This window comes from Chiloscyllium plagiosum, unplaced genomic scaffold, assembly GCF_037043375.1.
Source record: "Chiloscyllium plagiosum isolate Xiang-an unplaced genomic scaffold, Cpla_swu_hap1 HiC_scaffold_8, whole genome shotgun sequence".
In the NCBI taxonomy this organism is placed as follows: Eukaryota; Metazoa; Chordata; class Chondrichthyes; order Orectolobiformes; family Hemiscylliidae; genus Chiloscyllium; species Chiloscyllium plagiosum.
Window position 1 is genome coordinate 40,284,861 of NW_028270146.1, and position 23,035 is coordinate 40,307,895.

The window sequence follows — 23,035 nt, forward strand, 5'->3', positions numbered from 1 at the left end:
TTCTGCAAGTTGAACAGAAATTTTCACTATCTCATACACAGGCAGCAGCTGGGAGTCAGTGCATGCCAAGTTAAAGAAGAAAATCAGTGGTGTTGCAGCAAAGTCATAAGCTGATGTTTGGTGAGTATCTAGTGCAAGTGTCAATTTGCAAAGGGTAGGTTCTGGGAACCAGTTGGTTAATAAATTTACTATTTCAATTATATAGTCTGAAAGTAAGCTTAAGACATGGCTGAATAGCTGAGCTGCATGGAATACTTAAACTGTATCATTTGGGGAGACATATGCCTAGACAATCACATGTCTCCAGTCGCAAAGCTTTGAGCTTCACATTGTGAAACTTGGTCCCAGATTGGAGACACTGTGCTGCATCCAGAAAACGGAGAATGATGGATTGCAGGTTTAACAAAGCAGTCACACCACAGATTAAGTGCATGTAATTGGAGGGGTAATGGGTAAGCTGTCTAATAAGACTAAGCTGGAAGTACAGGAGTTCTGACTCTGTTTAAAATTCAGTTGTGGAATGTGGGCTCTGCTGGCTGGCTAGCATTCATTGCCTATCTCTAATGGGCTTTGAGAAGTTGTGTTGTGCTGCCTTCTTGAACTGCTGTAAGTCCACGTGCTGTAGGTTGACCTACATTACCCTTCGGGAGGCAATTCCAGGATTTTGACCCAGTCACAGGTGAAGGAACGGTGATATATTCCCAAGTCTGGATGGTGAGTGGCTCGGAGGTAGTGTTTCCATGTATCTGCTGCCCTTGTCCTTCTAGATGGAAGTTGTGGTGGGTTTTTCCTAGATAGTGTCAAGCTTCTTGAGTGTTGTTGGAACTGCACCCATCCAGGCAACTGGATTCCATCACATTCCTGACTTTGTGCCTGGTAGATGGTTGACAGGCTTTGAGTAATCTGGAGATGGGTTACTCACAGCAGTATTCATAGGCTCTGACCAGCTCTTGTAGCCTGTGACAATGCTATCACTTTAAAAAGGTTAATTTGTCCTGCATTTCATTTGAAGATAAGTTGTAAAGGCAGAGGTGCCCAAGTGTCAATGTTCAGAGGCCTTTGGGGTTTCTTTAAAACAGTTTAACATTGGAATGGGAGAAGCCAGTTCAGGCTTTCTAGTTATTTTCTGGTGCAATGGTCCCAACACGTTGGGGTCCCACAAAGCTTGCAAACTTCAATAACTGATTCTTAACGAGGGCTTTCCCTGAGATCTCTTTGTGTTGAGTTGTGAGTAAGCATCTGTGTTTGAATTTACATTTTTGCTGAGGGGTATGTTTATGGGATATTACTATATTGGAACAATTAATTAGTAATAGTTACTGTGTCTAGTATTTGGTTATGTTTTCCAATAGTTAAGTTATTCTAAAATCCACTTTTGCTTGTGTTTAAACTAATTGTGTTTTTAAAGTTGTATGGTTTGACCAGCTGTATCACATCTGGAACACCCATTTCACATCTACCCTTAAAATAAGAAAAGGGTAGGTGAGAGGTGACCTTAAAATATTTGAGGGGGTCTGACCTGGTCCATAACAGACTGGGGGCTCTCATCAGGATAATTCTACAATTCCAATTTGGGTTTAAGGTTGTCAGACTCAAAGGCAGCAAGTAAGTGTTAGAGTCTTTTGTTTCAGGTGTTGAATTTGGATGGTTTAAACAGGGTACAGGGGGAGCTAGCTATTTAGATACAGAACTGACTCAAAGGTAGAAGACAGGGTGGTGGTGGAGGGTTGCTTTTCAGACTGGAGGCCTGTGACCAGTGGTGTGCCACAAGGATTGGAGTTGGGTCCACTGCTTTTTGTCATTTATATAAATGATTTGGGTGTGAATATAGGTACAGTTAGTAAGTTTGCAGATGACACCAAACTTGGAGGTGTATGGACAGTGAAGAAGGTTACCTCAGATTACAATGGGATCTTGATCAGATGGAGTTTAATTTAGATAAATGTGAGGTGCTGCATTTTGGAAAAGCAAATCAGAGTAGGACTTATGCACTTAATGGCAAGGTCCTAGACAGTATTGCTGAATAGAGACCTTGGAGTGCAGGTTCATGGTTCCTTGAAAGTTTAGTCGCAGGTAGACAGGTTAGTGAAGGTGGCAGTTGGTATGCTTTCCTTTATTGGTTAGAGTATTGAGTACAAGAGTTGGAAGGTCATGTTGCAGCTGTACAGGACATTGTATTCCAAAAGTGGCCTAACCAATGTTCAATTTTGGTCTCTCTGGTATAGGAAAGATACCAGGGAGACCTAAATACCTAAAGTATTTTGTATAGTTTTGGTCTCCTTACCTAACAGAAACTATACTTTTCATAGAGGAAACATTTTTATATTTCTAGCTGCCTCACTGGGCTGATAACAGGGATGGGCAGGATTGTTTGAGGAGAGATTGGTTCGACTAAACCTGTATTCATTAGAGCTTAGAAGAATGAGAGGAGGGATCTGATTAAAACATATAAAATTGTAACAAGGCTAGATGGAGTAGATGCAGGGAGGTTGTTTTCCCTGGATGGGAAGTCTATAACTGTGAATCACAATCTCAGGATACAGGATAGGCCATTTGGGACACAGATGAGGAATTCACATGCAGAAGGCTGTATCACTGAGTTTATTCCAGAAAGAGATTGATATGAAAGACATCAAGGATGGGGACAGGAAGCTGGAATATGACATTGAGATAGAGAATCAGACATGATCATTTTGAACGGCCTACCCTGTTCCAAATCTTTGTATCTTCCTAAGTTTCTATCTGTGATCCAGAGACCTGTTAAGCCACAGCTCCACCAACTTGCTTACTACCACTACCTTGTAATTGTAGTTTTCTTGAGTTCTACTTTCCCTCCCATTTCCTGATTTACAACTTTGTCTTATTTATATCCTCTGTGGTATCTACCAATGAAAAATAGCTGTTCGGTTCCTTTGCTATCTCATTACTTTCCATTATTAATTCTCCAGACATGCTTTCTGTAGAACCAACACATTTTCCTAATTCTTGATTTTTAATTATCCATAGAACAGTTTTTATATTTCTAGCAGCTCTTACACTGTAATTTTTCCTTGTTAACAATTTGCATATTCATGTGGGATTAAACAGGAGTTAAATAATTATTACTAGGTGTAGTTCTCTTACCTTCAAATAAATGTGATGATTTTGATCTAGCCGGTGACATACAAAATTCAGGTTTCTAAAATAAGAATAATTAGATCTCAAAGTATGAAAATATGAAACATTTTATATTGATCATTTAAGTAATTAAAATCAATTGTTTCTTACCGATCTTTTAGGGACCTTGGACCAATTCTTCATCTTGCTTTTTTTTTGCAGTTGAAAAACATATTTATCATTATTAGCACTATATAAAGAAAAAAATAATTATTCCAGTAAGTTGTACAAAACTAAACTTCAGATGTATATGCAGAAGGAAAGCCCAGTGATGTTTCAGATTGTTACAAAAATTCTTGATCATGAATATTTAGAATTTGAAAATTTGCATTTATACTCCATAATTTCTGATTTGATTACAAATGTATCACTGCAAAGGTTAAGAATAGGTCACACAGACGTTTGGTTATGAAATACTGCAAGTAAATGGGGAGGAGATGGCCTAATGGTATTATTGTTGGAGATCCAGGGAATGTTTGGGCACATGGATTCGAATCCTGCCATGGCAGATAGTGGGATTTTATTCAATAAAAATCTGGAGTTAAGTGTCTAATGATGACCATATCGATTATTGGTAAAGCCATGAGTCTATTGTCGACTGTTGGGAAAACCCAGCTCCTTCACTAATGGTCTTTAAAAAAGAAAGCTGTCATCCTTACCTAGTCCGGCCTATATGTGACTCCAGACCCAGAGTATTGTGGTTGACTGCCCTTTGGGCATTTAGGAAAAGGCATTCAATGCTGGCCTAGCCAGCAACACCCTTATCCTGTGGATGAATAAAAAAAAAGGAGGATATTTGCCAGCATGAGGAGATGTTGGCACAATGATAATGTCACTGTAATAGTCACACATAGAACCAAGATCTGGAGCATAGATTCAAATCTCACCATTGCACAAGGTAGAATTTAAATTCAGTTTAAAAAAATCTGGAATTGAACTGTAACTATTAAACTATCAACTTTTGTAAAAACCCATCTGGTTCACTACTGTCCTCCAGAGAAGGGAAGTTTTCATTCCTATCTGGGCTGTGACTCCAGAACAAAGCAATGTAATTGACTTTTAATTACTCTCAACTTGCTACAAAGTAGCTACTTTATTTAAGGACAATAGATAGACAATAAATAATGGCCCAGTGAGTAATGCCCACATCCCATAAAAGAACAAAAAAAGAACAACCATCTTTAGTTGTTTCATCAATTACCTCCCCTCCATGGAGGTATTTGGTGTCTGCACAATGTACCATTCCTCACAACTCAAACGCTGAAGCAGCCCGTAACTATTTGCTGCAAGACCTTGACAACATTCAGGTGTGGGCTGATAAGTAACATGCAATGTTCACATCACAAATGCCAGGCAATGACTATCTTTCCTTGACTTCAATGGCATTACAATCACTGAATCCACCACTGTCAACATCCTGGGGATTAAGAGTGACCAGAACAGGACCAGCATAGTAATACTGTGACTTCAACAGCAGGTCACAGGCTGGAAATTGTGCAGCTATCTCCATACCCCCAAAGTTTATCTGTTATCACAAAGGAATAAATCATGAGTGTGATAGAATACTACCAGATGGATGCAACTCCAACAACACTTAAGAAGCTCAACATATTCAGGGCAAGACAGTCCGCATGACTGGTAGCCCATCCACCACTGTAAATGTTCACTATCTCCACCACTAATGCATTGTGACAGCAGTTTGTACCATCTACAAAATGAACAGCCACAACTCACTGAAGCTTCTTTACTAACACTATCTGAAGTCACAAGCTCTAGAAGGACAATGATGGCAAATGTATGGCAACACTACCATCTGCAATTTTTACTCCACTATCCTGACTTGGAACCAAATTACTGATCCTTCACTGTTGCTGGATCAAAATTCTGCAGTTCCCTTAACAGCATTGTGGGTGTACTTATAGCACATGGCTGCAGGATTTCAAGAAGGCAAGGGCAATTAGGAATGAGTTATAAATGTTGGATTAGGCAGTGATGTCTAAATCCCAGGAAAGGATCAAAACAAGTACTTTCAGAATCCCATTGTACTTTAGGATTCATTACTTGATAATAAAGTCAATTGCCAGCAGTATAATTTTTCTTTGTTGGGTTGGTTACCTATCAGTAGGCCCCAACATTCGAGGACTGATGTGGTTCCACTGTGGTGTTTTCGCTAAAGGAAAGATGACTGAAGTTGGAGTAGTTGGATTTGTTTGAAGCATAAAGTCATCATCATCATCCTCCTCTTGGCTGCTCGGAAAGCTGGGAAGCTGCACAATGTTGAAGGAAATGTTGAAATTCAAAATTTGTAATTCTAAAACAATTAATATTTGTTTGATAATTAAGTATTTATTATCTGTACTGAGATAAGATTTCACATTCAATAAAATTACTCATTATGGATGCAAGTCAAAGCATGTATCTTGTTTCAGATTTTTGTTTTGAATTTTAATCCAATGTACTTAAATTGAAGAATTCAGTTTATTTTCCCAATAAGCTAGAGTAAGTCATGTCCTGATAATTGGCTAATTGAATAACATTAGCAGAACTTGGAGGTTAGTGCTCACTATTAATTTTTAATAGCACCAAAGATACTTGAACTGTTTTTGTAAATATGCTTCTTAATTGTGTTATACACTACCTACAAATTGTGCTATTGCCTTTATATGAATTCCTCAACAAAAACTGTCCCTAATTTTTATATATATACAAATTTCATGATAAATTCTGAATTTAAAATCACAATGAATATGCTACTACCATCAACCTCAGGATTTCCATCAAAATCTTCAGAGGTAAGGCATTTTGATTGTGCTGTAATTTAGTGGTTTCATAGTACAGAAACTCTGAACAATTGACAAGAATCAAGCACAACAACATAAATTAAAATCATGCATTCTGGAACATTTTGAGAAATATTCTGAATTTATTTGATGTTTCATGCATACAAAAACATCTTACCCCTTCCTCAATGACAGTTATCAGAGAGGTCATTAAACTCTCAAGTGAAATTGATTTGTATGAGGACTTTGGCTGCAAATTGTACAATCAGAACAGTAATGTGGCAATGCAGCATAGAGTCTTTCCTCAAATCCCTCACTGGGTCCTCTTGGTAAACAGCTAATTTGGACAAACAATGAGACCATTGTCATTTGGAGAACAGGAAAAATCAGGAAGATTAGGAGGGCAAAATATTCTGGGGAAAAAGCTGAAATTTTACGACAAAAAGACTTTCTAACTAAATAAGACATGCCTTTAAGGAAGCTAACATAACCCCATTATTTAAAAAGGAGGTAGAGAAAACAGGGCATTATAGCTAGTTTACTTGACATTGGTAATATGGAAAATGCTAGAGTCCATTATAAAAGATCGAATATCAGATCACTTGGAAAATATTGACAGGATCTGACACAGTCAGCATGGATTTATGAAAGGGAAATCATGCTTGACAAATCTACTGGAATTTTAAGAGAATGTAACTAGTATAGATGATAAAGGGGACACAGTGGCTGTAGTTTACTTAGACTTCAAAAGGCTTTTGATAAGGCCCTACAGAAGAGATTAGCAGGTAAAAGTTAAGTCATGAGATTGGGGGTAGTGTACTGACATGGATAGAGAACTCGGCGGGCAGACAGGAAAACAAAGAGAAGGAATAAATTTTCTAAGTGGCAGCCAGTGAATAGTGGGGTACCACAGGGGTGTGCTTCACCCACAGCTATTTGCAATATACATTAATAAGTTAGATCACAGCACTGATACGGTGCAGAAAGAAGACACTGAGCCAATCATGTCTGTACCAAATCTATTCCCTCATGCTAACTTCTGCCTTTCCACCATCTCTCTTTCCTCCATTTCTTAAATGCTGTCTTGAATGCCTGAATTGAACCTGTCTTCACCACATTTCCAGATACGGCATTCCATATCTTTTCTCACATTACCTTTGCTTCTTTTGTACATCACTTTTAATCAATGCCCTCTTGTTCTTTTTCCTTTTCCAAGCAGAAACAGCTTCTCTGTTTAAACAGCTGGCTCATGTTTTTGAAAACTTCAATCAGATCTCCTCTCAACTATTTTCTCTCCAAGGAGAACAATCCCAACCTTTTCACTCTTATCCTCAGAACTCTTATTCTTGTCAATCCCTTCTGCACTCTCTCCAATGAATTCCCATCTTACCAATAACCTGGTCCCCCATCTATACACAATACTCCAACTGAGGTAACACATGTCCAGTACAAATTCAACATCACCTCGTTGTTCTTATACTCTATTAATGAAGCAGAGAACACTATATGCTTTATTAACTGCTCTCTCACCTTTCCTTCAATAAGTTGTGTTCTTTTACACCCAGATCCCTCTGCTCGTGCAACCCTTCAGAATTGTTGTCTTTCAATGTATTTCCTCCAGTCTGAAATTATCCATTAACCCAGTTACCCTATAATCTCTTGATTCCCTTAGTGATATTGAACTTTAACACACTCTTAAATATATTCATTGAGCATGCTAAATATTCATAGACCTAAGTGAAGAACTATTAAAAAAACTCATCTCAATGATTAACCCTTTATCCTGAGACTATTGCTATACACAAGATAACTTTATTTGACTAGAAGCCAAATCCACACTTTTAGTGAGAAATTTATTTCACTTAACCACAACTCATAAAATTAATATTTTTCAGTATTTATACAACTAATTCTCACTGAATTAATCCTTAATTAATATGTCCATCATCTGCTTCCTTCTTCAATTGGGTTTCAAGCATCCTTGAAGAACTTATTAAATGATAACAGATTTAATATTTCCTTTTTAAATAAATAGTATATACACAATAAAACAAAACATATTATAATCTCTTACTTCCACATTAAAGTTCCAAGCATCCTTTTACTGCTATGTCCAACAGTTTCTGAGAGCTTTCTGCTTTGTTTGTAAAACAATTGGACAGTTGACTACTGCTACTCACCCATTCCATTCTCCAGCATCTGCGTTAAGATTGCAACATTGATCCTTTTTTCCATTCACTCATTTTGCGGAGTATACTTTATCCCATAGTGACTTATAAGACTTGATGTTGCAGACATTGGGTATTTCAGCTAAATCCCTTTTTAGAATTTCTTCCAATAATTTTGTGATGAAAAATCTACAAAAGGTACTTTTTACTATTCTTCTGACCTTTTTAGCTTCCCACAAGCAAAGTTCTAAACCCTGCTGCATGCAACAACTCATTCCTGAGATTTGCACAAGAAGCATGATTAAAACAGGTCTCATGTTCCTACCGTACCCTAAAGATGGAAACTTCAAAATACAATGGTTCATTTTTAATTTTTTCAATGTTTTGTTTGTTCAAATAATTTCTTCCAACTTGAGATTTTTCAAAGTTGTACTCAATTCTAAGACTTCAAAACGGCCATCTAGCCTTGTTTCGGTGCTGTGCTAATTCAGCTGTCTAATTAGACTTCACAATTCCTCCATTTCAGTTTCCAAAGCCATTGCATATTTTTGAGAAGCCACACTTTGACTAAAAATAATGCGTTAAGATTTTCCAAATAAAATAGCCAAAATGACACTTGAGGAAAAGGTGAGGAATAGAGCTATTCCTGATGAAGGGCTTTTGCCCAAAACGTCGATTTTCCTGCTCCTCGGATGCTGCCTGACCTGCTGTGCTTTTCCAGTACCACTCTGATCTAAAATAAAAAATGGCACTTGATCCTTTCTGCCCGATTTCCAATTCACTGTAGTTAAAAGCCCCAGAAGTCCAAATTCCAATTTTGAATTCTGCTTTAAGCCCATTTATGAAACTGCTTCTACCCCACATTAAAATCATGTGTTCAGTATAAAGATTCCTGACAGCTATCACTTGTGATACCAGTAAAACATGGCAGAGTCTGCTTTATACTGAAGACAGCCCAGTTTTAACAAAACAGATCGTACTGAGAAGTACCAAACTCTAGAGATATAATTTAGGTCACAGAGTCAGAACGTTATACAGCATACAAACAGACCCTTCAGTCCAACATGTCCATATTGATCAAATATCCCAGATTAATCTAGTTCCATTTGCCAGCATTTGGCCCATATCTCTCTAAACGCTTCGTATTCATGTACCCATCCACATGCCTTTTAAATGTTATAACTGTACCAGCTTCCACCACTTCCGCTGGCAGCTCATTCCATATTCATCACCCTCTGTGTGAAAAGTTGCCCGTTAGGTCCCTCATTTATTTAACATCCAAAGTGTTCCCACTTGGTGTCTCCTTTGGAGGTGAAGAACTGCTTCCATCGTGAGCTAATATTCCTACAGTCATGCATCCTTCATAATAATTGATCCAAGCACCCAAGCATGAGGTCTTAATAAAGCCTACCCAAAAATTCAAAATTGCTTTTCCGCTAATTTGTAAATCTACTCAAATCTCAGTCCCCAGTTTTTCTTCAAAAGCATGTGCTACTAGACTTGCTTTAGCAATATATTTCTCATCAGGAGACACTTTTCCATACGTAAGGCTAAGGCTGATTTGTCTCCAATTGATACCTCTGTATACACTCCAAATTCTCTCTAGTTCTCTAATTCTTCTTGTCCAGCATTTTTTCATTAACATGTCTTCTAATTTGCTTGTGGCCACTTAGACTTAACAATCACATGGGTTTCTGCTGGTGATATCCATGGTTTGTACTACAATTCTTGGCCTTGCTAAATTATGCCTTCTATTCTTGACCTTGTTAAATTACACTCGCCACCTTTTGACCTCCCCTCTTATTAAGAGGATTGTTTTCAGTGATTTATGATTTCTTTTTCAGGGCATTTGCTTCCAGATCCACTATTTGAGCCTAGTTTGTGATTTATTGTCTTCCTATCTTTATACATCATGTTTCCAAAGTTGTACCATGATGTATACCCATATGATGGGTACACATCATGTATACCCATTATACATCATGGGTTCTGACCTTCATCCCTGACATTTATCCAGCTGTTATATTTTCCGTTGTCCTTCCCTGCTCAACTTATAATTGTCCATTTCTCCTTAGCCTAGCCCCGTCTGGTAAATATATACCCATTTTTTGGCAGTTGTCCTTTTAGACTAATGCCTTCATATTAACTATCAGAACTGATAAGTCCATGCCCACTTTGTGCAATGAATATGGCTGGAAAAGGATACTTCCCGAGGAATTTTTTTTAGTGCTATTTTTACACTGGGGTGGTTCGCATGGGGAATGAACTTTTTGAGAAAGTGGTGGATGTGGGTACAATTACAACATTTAAAAGACATTTGAATGGATGCATGAATAGAGTCATACAGCATGGAAACAGATTCTTTGGTCCAAATACTCCATGCAGACCATATTCCCAAACTAAACTACTCCCACCTGCCTGTGTTTGGCCCATATCCCTCCAAACCCTTCCTATTTGTGTACTAACAAAATATTTTTAACAGTTTAACTGTACCTGCATCTACCACTTTCTCTGGCAATTCATTCCACACACTAACCACTGTCTGCGTAAAAACGTTGTCCCTCTCATCTTTTTTAAATCTTTCTCCTCTCATCTTAAAAATATGCCCCTTAGTTTTGAACTCCCTCACCTCAGGGAAAAGATCTTTGCTATTCATCTTATGTATGCCTCTCATTTTTATAAACCTCTATAAGGTCAGCCCTCAACCCCCCCCCCATGCTTTAGTGAGAAAGTTCCCACCCTATCCAGCCTATTTTTTATAACTCAAACCCTCCATTAATAAGAAAGATTTGGAGGGATATGGGCAGGAGCAGGCTGGTGGGACTAGTTTAGTTTATATTCGGCATGGACTGGTTGGACAGAAGGGTCTGTATGACTCCATGACTCGATATTTTGGTACAGTTCAACAACTTAAATGCCAGCACAGATTGGCATTCAACCAAATGAAATTTATGTAGTTTTGCATATAAATCTCTGAATTTCATGATGTTATGTTTTCTGGTATTATTTTCAGTCTTCCTAAAATTTGTCAAAAACTGGCCACACTTCATAAGCATTCAATAAATTATGTTTTTGATAAATTATATCAATGAAAGTTAACAACCTGTCAAAACTTCATTTATGTTCAAATCATCAGGCTCACTTTGTACCCTGCTTCTGTGTGGTGGCAATAGTGCAAAGGCCATACTTCATCTCCTCTCTAGCCATTGGAAAAATGGGGTTGCTTCCATACTATAAGATTCATTTTCAAAAATAAAGTTTGGGTAATCATATCCTGAAACTTCATCTTTTGATTCAACCATCCTCTGCAACCTCAACATATTAGAAGATAACTATTTAAACAAAGATCAAGTTTACATTTAAGTAATGGCTTTATTTCAATTAACCACACTCCAGGAAACGCTCAGCCCATTAATTACAAGCTGCCCATATTTATACAACCAATTCTCATCTAATTTAGCCCAATGAACTTGTCTATCATCTGTTCCCTTGTTCCATTAAGTCTCAGGTATCCCTTTGGACCGTATTAGATGATAGCAAATATAACTTCTAATTTGAGACTCCCCACTTAGGGGAATATAACAGATACTCTCCCCGTCAAACATCCTTAAGAATTTTATACGTTTTAATGAAATGACCTCGTATTCTTATGAACTACGGAAGATTAGCCTATTTTGCTCAATGGCTCTGCATAAGACAGCCCTCTTTCTCAGCAATCCATCTAGTAAACCATTTTGCACTCTAAAGTAAACTTAGCCTTCCTTAGAAATGGAAAGCAAAAATTATACAGTATTTCAGGGATGTCCTCACAAAACAAAGTCATATACATTGTAGCAAGTCTACGTTTAATTTTAATCTGCTTTCAATAAAAAAAAAGTATTCGACAATCATTTTGAATCATGAAGAATTTGATGAGATTATCTGATGCTTTATAATACTGTGAAATGATGTCCTACATTTCCCTCACCTTTATTCGTTTATGCTGCAATACTGCATCATTGAAAAGGTCTTCATGGTCTTCCTTTGGCAACTGTTCCAGGAAGGACCTTACTTGTTGTTTTCTTTTCAGAGTTCCAATATGAGCAACAATTTTCACAGGGTCATCTATAAAGTATGATACATAATGAATAATTATGCTATGAAACCACAAAACTGTTATCTCACCTAATCAGTGAAATCTGAACATTTTGGCAGATAATTTTGTTTTACATCTTGATTATAGAAGGAAATAATTCCACAAGGAAATATAAATACTTATTTTATGGCTTTATTTTGGAAATTGTTTTGAAGGAAAGGAACTTATTTTTTAGCTTAGATTACTTGCAGTGTGGAAACAGGCCCTTCGGCCCAACAAGTCCACACCGACCCGCCGAAGTGCAACCCACCCAGACCCATTCCCCTACATTTACCCCTTCACCTAACACTATGGGCAATTTAGCGTGGCCAATTCACCTGACCTGCACATTTTTGGACTGTGGGAGGAAACCGGAGCACCCGGAGGAAACCCATGCAGACACGGGGAGAATGTGCAAACAAATGTTTTGGATAGGTGGCCCATCAGGTGACAGCACTAGCAGCCAGAGCAGTGCCACCATGCTGGTCCTGCTATATAAAGGAGAGGGATAAAGGGTAGTAGAGCAATATTAATTGGAGATTCGATAATCGGGGCACAGAATTTTGTGGCTGCAAGAGACTCCAGGATGGTGTGTTGTCTCCCTGGTAGCAAGTACATGGATGTCTCTGAGTCTCTTAGGACTATCCTGAAATGAGTGGGTAAAATATTGGCACAAATGACAAAGGTAGGAAGGTCTGACAATGACAATTCAGCAAGTCAGGTAGTAAACTAAAAAGCAGGACCTCAAGGGTAGTAAATTCAAGATTACTCCCCGTGACGTGTGTTACTAGGGACGGAGACAGAGTAGAATTGAACATGTGGCTAAAAGGCTGGTGTGTGTGTATGTGTGTGTTGGGGGGAAGGGGTGCTTTGGATATGTGGATCATTAGGAAGTCTTCCAGGGAAGGTGTGATGTACAAGAAGGATGGATTGCACCTAAACTGGAGGGGTACCAATATCCTGGCAAGGAGGTTTGCCCTTGAGGTGGTGGTGGTAAGCTGCCTTCCTTAATCACTACAGTCCATTTGCTGTAGATAGGTCCACAAGACATTAGTGAGAGAGTTCCAGGAATTTAATCTTGCAACACTGAAGAAATAGGAATCTTTTTCCAATTCTGAGTGGCAAGTGGCTTGGGGGGGATCTTGCAGGTGATGGTGCTCCCATGTATCTTTTGCTCTTGTCTTTGTAGATAGTAGTGCGTTAATAAGGTGCTGTATAAGGAGTCTTGGTGAATTTCTGCAGTGCATTTTGTAGATGGTACAAAAACAGAAATTGCTGAAAAAGCTCAGCAGGTCTGGCAGTATCTGTGGCGAGACATCAGAATTAATATTTCGGGTCCAGTGACTCTTCCTCAGAACACTTAGGTCACTGGACCTGAAAGATCAACTCTGATTTCTCTTCACAGATGCTGTCAGACATTCTGAGCTTTTCCAGCAATTTCTATTTTGTTTCTGATTTCCAACATCCTGCTGCAACTGAGCATCATTGCTGAAGTGAGTGGATGTTTGTGGATGTGATGCCAATCAAACGGGGTGTCCTGTTCTGGATGGCATCAAGCTTCTGGAGTATTGTTAGAGTTGCACTTACTCAGGCAAGTGGACAATATTCCATCACACACCAGAATGGAGCCTTATAAATGGTGGACAGGCTTTGAGAAGTCTGTTTTGACTTGTTTCTACTTTTTGATGACCACATCTTCCCAATTTGATCACTTGCCCCACTATTTAGTATAAAATCTTCTTTAGTATGGACTGCCCTGGTCATACGGGCTTGACTTTCTACAGTACAGGTGTCGGTGTCCCACAGTTCAAATCTAGAGATTTTTACCTTTTGAGATTCTGCTTCTTAATTTAAATGCCACTTCATCCGGAAATAGATGCTGGGCAATCAGACAAGTCAGAGGCAGGGCAGATCATTATTCTGAAGTCCTCCATGGTTCTATCCTGGCCTGCCTTCCTTGTTTTCATTACTTACATGTTGCCTTTTAGTGCCACAAGTATCAATACCAACACTCTCATCTTCCCACCACTCTCCAAATCCCTTCTATGTTTCTGTTCTGTCAAACTCTTTCTCCAATATTCAGTCTTGCATTCTGGTTCCTATAGGGCTTTTTTTTCTATACAGCTCTATAACTCTCACTTGGTCTAACAGTATTCTCTCTGTTACTACTTCTACTCTCATATATGTCATTACCCCTCTTCTCCACACAATAGCTGTTGTTAGTCACCAAGTAATCACACTCTAATCTCTATCTCTATAATTCTCATACAAACATAACTCCTTGATCAAGCTCTTGGTTGTTCTGTCTTCATTGGTTAGGTGTTAATTGTTTGATCACATCTTTTAAGACGGTTTAAAATTTTTAAAAACGTCATCAGCACGATATAAACATAACTAAATAGATTTATCGTATTAACAATAAAAAGACATTCTGCTTTCAATTTTTCCAAGCCTAATATTTGACAATGTCTATTGCTCACTTGTGGCAACCTAGTTCACATATAACTGATGAAGAAAAAGAATGAAATAAATGCATTAACAAAGAACATGAATGTGCTGTTTAGGAGAGGGAGATTTAGGGAAAAAATGTAAAATGCTGTTATATGTACATATTATACAAGATGAAAGGGAAATAGAAAAGAAAGAAAGTGAACAGGCTGATGAAACAAATGCAAGTTTCATTAGCGAGAGGAACAGAACTTCTTCACTGTGGGAATTCCTCGAAGGCAAGTGGCAGTGAATTAAATGTTAATTTCAAAGGAAAATACTGTGGATGCTGGAAATCTCAAATGAAAATCAAATATGTTGCACATGCCTTAGCAGTCAGGCAACATCTGTGAAAAGGACCATTAATTTTGAAGCTCAACATGACCTTTCATCAGAGATATCTGATCAAACAGCGCAGTGAGATACAAAGCAAGTTTGAAAAAGTTCTTCTCTCCAACAGTTTGACTCTTTTACTTTATAAACTCCTTTGCTATTTCCTGTCTTGTACCTGATCAAATATCTAAAAACTAGTCCTGATGAAACATAATCTTAAACTGAAACATTAACTTTGCTACTTTTCAGAGGTGCCTGACCTGCCGAGTATTTCCAGCAATTTTTGTTTTTAACTTATTATATGTGAACGTAACTACCTATTGCGAGTTTTGGATATACCTTTATGTTAATATATAACACTTAAGGGCGGGATGGTGGCCCAATGGTTAGCACTGCAGCCTCACAGTGCCAGAGACCCGGATTTGATACCAGCATTGGGCGACTGTCAGTATGGAGTTTGCACATTCTCCCTGTGTCTGCGTGGGTTTCTTCCAGGTGCTCCAATTTCCTCCCACAATCCAAAGATGTGCAGGTTATGTGAATTGGCCATGCTAAATTGCCAATAGTGTTCAGGTATGTGTGGGTTAGGGGTAGATCTAGAGTAATGGGAAATAGGTTTGGGTGGGATACTCTTTGGAAGGTCAGTGCGGACTTGTAGGGCCGAAGGGCCTGTTTCCACGCTGTAGGGATTCTATGGATTCCAGAATTTTGAATGAAATCATTTAGTGTGGTAATTCTATATAACCATATAGTTACATATAAGATGAAGAGTGCAACACAGTGAATTTCTTATTGTATTTTCAACTCTCGTCACTGGCTGACATATTTCCAAAAGTATTTACAAAAATGAACTGCTCACAAACAACATAAAGGGTACTTACCATTATATTAAAACAAATATTTATGATTCTGACCCACTCCTTCATAATCTTATCCTTTCCTAACATAATATTTGGCAACGTTTATAATAATGAAAAATATTCTACACTACCTCATGTACTAACAAACCATCTCTAAGTGTATATATTCCAACCTTGCTTGTTTTCATTACTGGAACATTTTTTCTTCTGCTTTACATTAGGCCTTTTGGACAACTTCAACTGATGTTCAGATAGGTACTTTTGCTGGCAAGCCTCAGCAGAACGTGTTCCAACAGATGCAGCAACCTTGTCCCAGGAATCAGGTTTAATTTTTGGTATTGCTGAAACAGTTCTATTAGGGTAAAAATCAAATTGAAACTTCATTAAAACCATGTAAAATAAAGATAGCTGAGCTTACAATGTTTTAAAATCTTTTAAGGGACATCCTACATGTATTGTTACGTGAACAAAATAGAACAAAGATGTCCAATACGAACTTTCGGTGAAGATGTGTTGTATTGTGATTGATCTATTCCTTAATGACCAATAATTCGCTTCTGTAGAACTTAAAAGGACACAGTGCACCTTAACACTTTACCAGGCATTTCTGTAAAGAAAATTCTACTTGTGTGCCTTTATTGGCTGCTATTCAGGATCTGAACACTTCTACTCCTTTTCTTTTCTTCATTTTTACCACTCTTTCCTCTCATCATACCTTCTTGCATTTCAACACTCTCAGCTGGCCTATATCCATATATCTTTACTCTCCTGCCAGTATTTCAGCCTGACTCCCTCTTACATAAAGTAGCAGCTTCTCCCTATGCCACTCTTGGCCCATGATGCAAAATATTCAAACATATTCTCTCACTGCGCTTTTCATCTAGTATGGCCACTGCTGGATAATTTTGCCAATTGCTTTCTTGACCAAATCATCCCACTCACTGTTACCTCCTGAGTCCAAGAGCTCTCACTATGTTTGCTAAATCTTTTTCCAGGAAATCCACTGACACGTGAATAAGGTCTTTCCGATCTGTGAACTTGCAAGGAATTGTTCTGATCCTAGCTGATATTATCATGGGAGAGTTGGATCCCAACGTAAGCGAAGCCCCATTGCCCTCAAGGGAGTCCCTCCCCAGCACTGTGTTATAAAAGAAATCACCTTGGCTACAGAAATACAAATTAATCATTAAACTCCCTTAGACATACAGAATCCAAATGCCACAAGTTCAAAATGCAAAAGTCCAAAATGAATGATACTAAAATATATATACACATCGGACACCTTACATCACAGTATGATCTAATCCACAATGTATGAAGGCAGTTTTCTTCTTCATAGCAAGAGAATTCACGCACATGAGCAGTAACTCTTGCTACAATTATACAAGGTCAAATAAGCCCACATTTGAAAACAGTATGTGCAGTTCTGATCTCCTTACCTGAAAAAGCAAATTAGAGTCATAGAGCTGTACAGCATGGAAACAGACCCTTCGGTCCAACCCGTTCATGCCGACCAGATATCCCAACCCAATCTAGTCCCACCTACCATCACCTGGCCCATATCCCTCTAAACCCTTCCTATTCATATACCCATCCAAATGCCTCTTAAATGTTGCAATTGTACCAGCCTCCACCACTTCCTCTGGCAGCTCATTCCATACATGTACCACCCTCTGTACGAAAAAGTTGCCCCTTAGTTCTCTTTTATATCTTTCCCCTCTCACCCTACACCTATGCCCTCTAGTTCTGGACTCCCAGACCCCAGGGAAAATACTTTGCCTATTTACCCTATCCATGCCCCTCATAATTTTGTAAACTTCTACAAGGTCACCCCTCAGCCTCCGACGCTCCAGGGAAAACAGCCCCACCCTTTCGCTCAAATCCTCCAACCTTGGCAACATCCTTGTAAATCTTTTCTGAGCCCTTTCAAGTTTCGCAACATCTTTCCAATAGGAAGGAGACCAGAATTGCACGTGATATTCCAACAGTGGCCTAACCAATGTCCTGTACAGCCGCAACATGACCTCCCAACTCCTGTACTCAATACTCTGACCAACAAAGGAAAGCATACCAAACGCCTTCTTCACTATCCTACCTACCTGCGACTCCACTTTCAAGGAGCTATGAACCTGCACTCCAAGGTCTCTTTGTTCAGCAACACTCCCGAGGACCTGCCATTAAATGTATAAGTCCTGCTAAGATTTGTTTTCCCAAAATGCAGCACCTCGCATTTATCTGAATTAAACTCTATCTGCCACTTCTCATCCCATTGGCCCATCTGGTCAAGATCCTGTTGTAATCTGAGGTAACCCTCTTCGCTGTCCACGACACCTCCAATTCTGGTGTCATCTGCAAACTTATTAACTGTACCTCTTATGCTATAGAGGGAGTACAGCAAAGATTTACCAGATTAATAAATGGGAAGACATTGAATCGGTTAGGATTATATTTTCTGGAGTTCAGAAGAATGGGGGAATCCTATAGAAGCCTATAACATTCTAACAGAACCAGAGAGGATAAATACAGGAAGAATGTTCCTGTGCTTTTTGGGGGTAGGGTATGAGAAGAGAGAAGAGCATGAGAGGGAGTACAGAACCAAGGATCACAATCTAAAGATATGGGGTAAACTACTCAGGAATGGTAAACCTGTGGAATTCACTACTACAGACAGCAGTCAAAGCCAAAATGTTGTATGATTTCAAAGAGGAACTGCATATAGTATGTAAGGCGAAAGGGATCAAAGGATCAAAGCAGGAGCAGTCTATTGAGTTGGATGATTAGTCAAGATTATAACGAATGGCAGAGAAGGCTTGAAGAGCTGAACAGTCTACTCTTGCCATTTTCTATGTTTTTGCAGTAGAAAAACTAATTTCTCTGCCGTATAAATCGATCTTGTGGGACTCTGGAGTATTCTGTTCCTCTGATAACTTGGCCTGCTGCTTCAACATCTTTAATCAACAATAGAAGCAGTGGTCAATGAGTGGTGCATTGAATGCCACTGTTTTGATTGTAGACTCAACATGCACACCTTTGGCACTTATGTCCGAATTTGTTATCATCAGGATATAGTATGACATATAATTTTGCATGTACATAACTACCCGCCTCTGCTGAAATGCCTTGCACATTTTTCTCACACTTCAAACTGTCGTACCTTCTCCTTGTGGATCTCTCACGTTCTATTAAACAGCTGCCTATACACAGCAGTTCAATTTTACTTGATATCAACCTCATTGTTGCTGAACTACACACATCTAGTGCATTTTTCAATGTACTTAATTTAACCCTTTCACAGTCTTGCCCTACTCTAGGCATACTCTTCCAGATTTATAACTCACATCTACCAGCCATACAACATTTTGTTTGTATATCCTGCCCTGTTTGCAATGATGGCAAAATCTTTAACTACCTGAGTCCCAATCTTCAGAACTCTCATATCAAACCTCAATGCTTTATAATTAACTCTAAAAACTTAAATCTACCTTTTTAACCACACCACATCTCTTTTTTTCTCAAAATAGACCACTTTCCTGTTGTCAATTTATTTTATTTGTTCTGCATGGTAAATTTGGAAGCATTATTTAGATTAACAATGTAAGTGTCCTGTTTTCAATGACAAATTCCCAGACAAACACTGGGTATATTTTGCACTTTGTCAATTACTATGCTTTCAATTAACACAAAAATAATTGTTCTAGAACAATTCAAACAGTGTGAGTATAAGCCTTACGAATTAAAGAAAGAATATGGGAGAGCTATTTGAGATATTTAAAATTTAATTACAATAAAAATTCGGAGATTATTTAGCTAAGTATGGGTGACATTGGTACCATAAATGTCTGTTTAAAAAAGTTACAGTCAAATATGTGCAACAAGGAACACTCTATCACAATGTTGAAAACTAAAACAAAGTGATGATCAAGATACAAAAACTCAATACTCATTAAGTTATTGGTAATACAGTCAAGAAATTGGTTTGCGAAACACATATGCTTAAAGATACAGCATACATAGTAAAAAGACAATAAAGTTCAAACTAATTTAAATCATTTAGGTATTCTTACCTGTGTAGGCAACGTAGTTCTTTCTTGGTCCAGGGTTCGGCTTCACTATCAAGGGAATGCAAGGATATGAACTGTTTTGCTTGCTTCTTCAGACTAGATCTAGAATTTGATATGGGGCGGAAGTCTGTAGCCAATACTTTTCTAGGTACAGTCTTTTTATTTGGAACTTTTGTTTTTTCTTTTACAATAACTTCAGTCTTACTTGCTTCAGTCTCTGAAACATCTGATGACAAAAATCTATTGAATTGATTCTCAGTTTCTCTTTGTGAAGGGTGTTGCTTGCACTTTAATGCACTGCTTCCAACATTATGGTGTCTTAATTCTGGTTCCTTTATTGGATATGAAAGAGATTGTTGAACTTTGTCATTTGATGAGCATTTTGAGCCAGTTGTAGTAGTCACTTTGGCATTGCCACTATGTAATACTGTTTTCTGCCTGCCTGTTTTAGAATGAAAAGGAGTTTGAAACTTTTGAACACGAGTGACTTTCTGTCTCCTAGGACTACATAGGTCATTTGAGGTAAGTTCGTCTGTATTATTTTTTCTGATCTCCTTGTTGTTGGGAATAGAGTTGGATGATATCAGTGCCTCAGACAAAATACAATCTTTAGTAATCATTGGAGAGATGTGTTTCAGCTGAACTGAGGATGTTTCAGACTGGGGCTCCGTGCTATTAGTACAGTCAGAATTACATGTAGTCAAAATTATGTGCTTATTTATTGCTGTTTGATTTTGTTTACTGACACACCTTCTGTAGTTTGCACTTCTCACTTTCCTTTTAATCTTAATCTTGACACTCTCACTGGTCTCCAAACTCTCATCTTCTGATTGTCTTGATTCAACAAGTTTTTTGATCAACTTTGAAGAATGTTTCAATCCTGTGGATCCACTAGAACAGTCTTCAAAATTATCACGGTCATTTGTACCCTTTACTTTAGATAAACTACTCATTTCTGCCACAGACATATTTCTTTCTTTGTTTCTTTTGCTTTCAGTATTACCTAACAAACCACTTGATTTTATTGTTCTATTTCTTAATTTGTAAGGGTCACGTTGTTTCAATGTCATGGGTTTCCAATTAAATTTGTCTTCGAAATTATCAGTATCATTTGTATCCTCTATTTCAGGTGAATTGCTCATTTCAGCTACAGACATATTTCTTTCGCTTTCACCATTATCTAACAAACCACTTGACTTTACTCTTATACTTCTTAATTTGTAAGAGTGTTTTGTTTTCCTGAGTTTCTGATTGGACTCGTTTTCAAAAATATCACTTTCACTTGTATCCTCTATTTCCTTTGGATTTACCATTTTTATAGTGGTCAGAATCTTTCCATCCTTTCTTTTCACATTAGCAGTGGGTAGTTCATTTAATTTCACTGTTTTGTTACTTAATGTCCGAGGATCACAAATTGGAGTCAAAACAACAGTTGGGTTTAGGTCACCATATTTTCTATGAGTAGGTTTTCCTGTTGTTGTACTCAATGAACTTTCACCTGTGCTTGAAGCAACCTGTCTTAACAACTGTTTGCGTTTTTGATTTCTTGTAATATATTTCACCCGTTGGTTGTTAGGCTTTTCATTTCCCTTTTTTCCCTGTTTGCAGCCTCTTTCCATCTTCAAAACTGGATCTATTAAAAGACATATGTTAGATTCTAGATCTAATATTCAAATACAGTAGATGTTTACTGTAAAAGATAAATTAGTTATCTTTCAGCATTGCAATCAGTGTTCCATGAGAAATGAGAAATCCACTAAAACAGTAAAATGCAATGGGAATTTTGGACAAATGACAATTTTATTCCATTCTTCACTTTACATATTCCTGGACGTCATACCAAATTACCACATGTTAACTAAACATGTGGTAAAGGTTTGGTTGATGAAATAGATTTCTGTACAGTTATCCTTCAGAAGTGCATAACTGAAGATGATACCTTGAATTTATAAAACAGAAAACATACCTTGAATTTTGTCTATTAAAGTTTTCCATCATCTTGGTGTTAACTACTTCAAAATCGTTTTTCATGGGATGAAAATTGCAAACAATACCAACATTTGGTGCTCATCTTTTATTGCCATTGAACTGAGAGACTTGCTTGCTGCTTTTAGAGGGCAATTAAAGTATCAGCCACATTGCTGTGAATTTGGAGTTACACATAAGCTAAACTGGGTGAGAATGGAAACTCCCATTCCTAAAGGACAATTATTGGCTTTTAAAATAATTGATAAGTCATCATGGTCACAATTATTGAGTCTAGCATTATACATTAGATTTATCAATTGAATTAAATTTGCACGAGCTGTCATGGTGGCATTTGAATCTATGTCCCAGAGCATTAGCGTCAGCTTCTGGAATACTAGACCAGTGATTAGTAGTTGTTTGAGACCTTCAAGAAAATGCTTGGTTTGCATGCTGTTTCATCTTAATAAATACTTGGAAAACAAATATGACAGGAATTTTGATACAGCAATCTTTGAAACAACATTGTACCTGGCAGAGCAGTCAGAGTTAAGATACTGACCAGCAATGATCAAATTGAATTGTGAAACAAGCTAGACTTGCTCACAGAAATTCTCATGGTTCTTAATTACAAGCTGTTTTCAAAAGATATGTACATGGACCTACATGGAAAGCAAAGCTGTTTTGGCAGGAAGGAAAACCGTTTCTTCTTTAAATGCATATGCTCTCATTTGCCTTAATAGCTGATATTTCCTGCATCCATATTTTTTTGAGCTTCTTTAGGGTGCAGGGAACCTTCCCAAAAATTAAATCAAGGGCATCCACTTCTGCAATATATTGTTCTAAAACATTATTCCACTGATACACAAAATAAGTCATTTTTGCTGGGAATGGAGAATTTGAGTTATAAAAATAGGTTGGATTAGATTAGATTAGATTAGATTAGATTACTTACAGTGTGGAAACAGGCCCTTCGGCCCAACAAGTCCACACCGCCCCGCCGAAGCGCAACCCACCCATATCCCTACCTTTACCCATTACCTAACACTACGGGCAATTTAGCATGGCCAATTCACCTGACCTGCACATCTTTGGACTGTGGGAGGAAACC

At 38.0% G+C, this 23,035-nt stretch overlaps 2 protein-coding genes across 6 annotated transcripts in view; one reads left to right on the plus strand and one right to left on the minus strand.

Moving 5' to 3' along the window:
- LOC122553497 (uncharacterized) overlaps positions 1 to 23,035 on the plus strand; it is a 113,756-nt gene that overhangs the window by 6,943 nt on the left and 83,778 nt on the right. Inside the window, exons 1-2 of one of the 2 annotated variants that reach the window (XM_087989739.1) lie at positions 16,241 to 16,258; positions 20,411 to 20,481. The gene's annotated coding sequence lies outside the window, so the exon portion shown is untranslated. Of the gene's footprint in view, positions 1 to 16,240; positions 16,259 to 20,410; positions 20,482 to 23,035 lie in introns of those variants that run through there. The other variant, XM_087989740.1, reaches the window with a different exon arrangement.
- The window catches only part of mis18bp1 (MIS18 binding protein 1), an 85,201-nt gene that overhangs the window by 3,062 nt on the left and 59,104 nt on the right, over positions 1 to 23,035 (minus strand). For 3 of the 4 annotated variants that reach the window (XM_087989738.1, XM_087989736.1, XM_087989735.1), the window contains 6 exons: positions 19,963 to 21,592; positions 16,072 to 16,250; positions 12,072 to 12,208; positions 5,272 to 5,423; positions 3,268 to 3,346; positions 3,124 to 3,178 (listed from right to left, as the gene is read on the minus strand). In XM_087989738.1, the coding sequence (XP_087845864.1) occupies positions 3,124 to 3,178; positions 3,268 to 3,346; positions 5,272 to 5,423; positions 12,072 to 12,208; positions 16,072 to 16,250; positions 19,963 to 21,592 (2,232 nt within the window). The remainder of the gene's footprint in view (positions 1 to 3,123; positions 3,179 to 3,267; positions 3,347 to 5,271; positions 5,424 to 12,071; positions 12,209 to 16,071; positions 16,251 to 19,962; positions 21,593 to 23,035) is intronic. The other variant, XM_087989737.1, reaches the window with a different exon arrangement.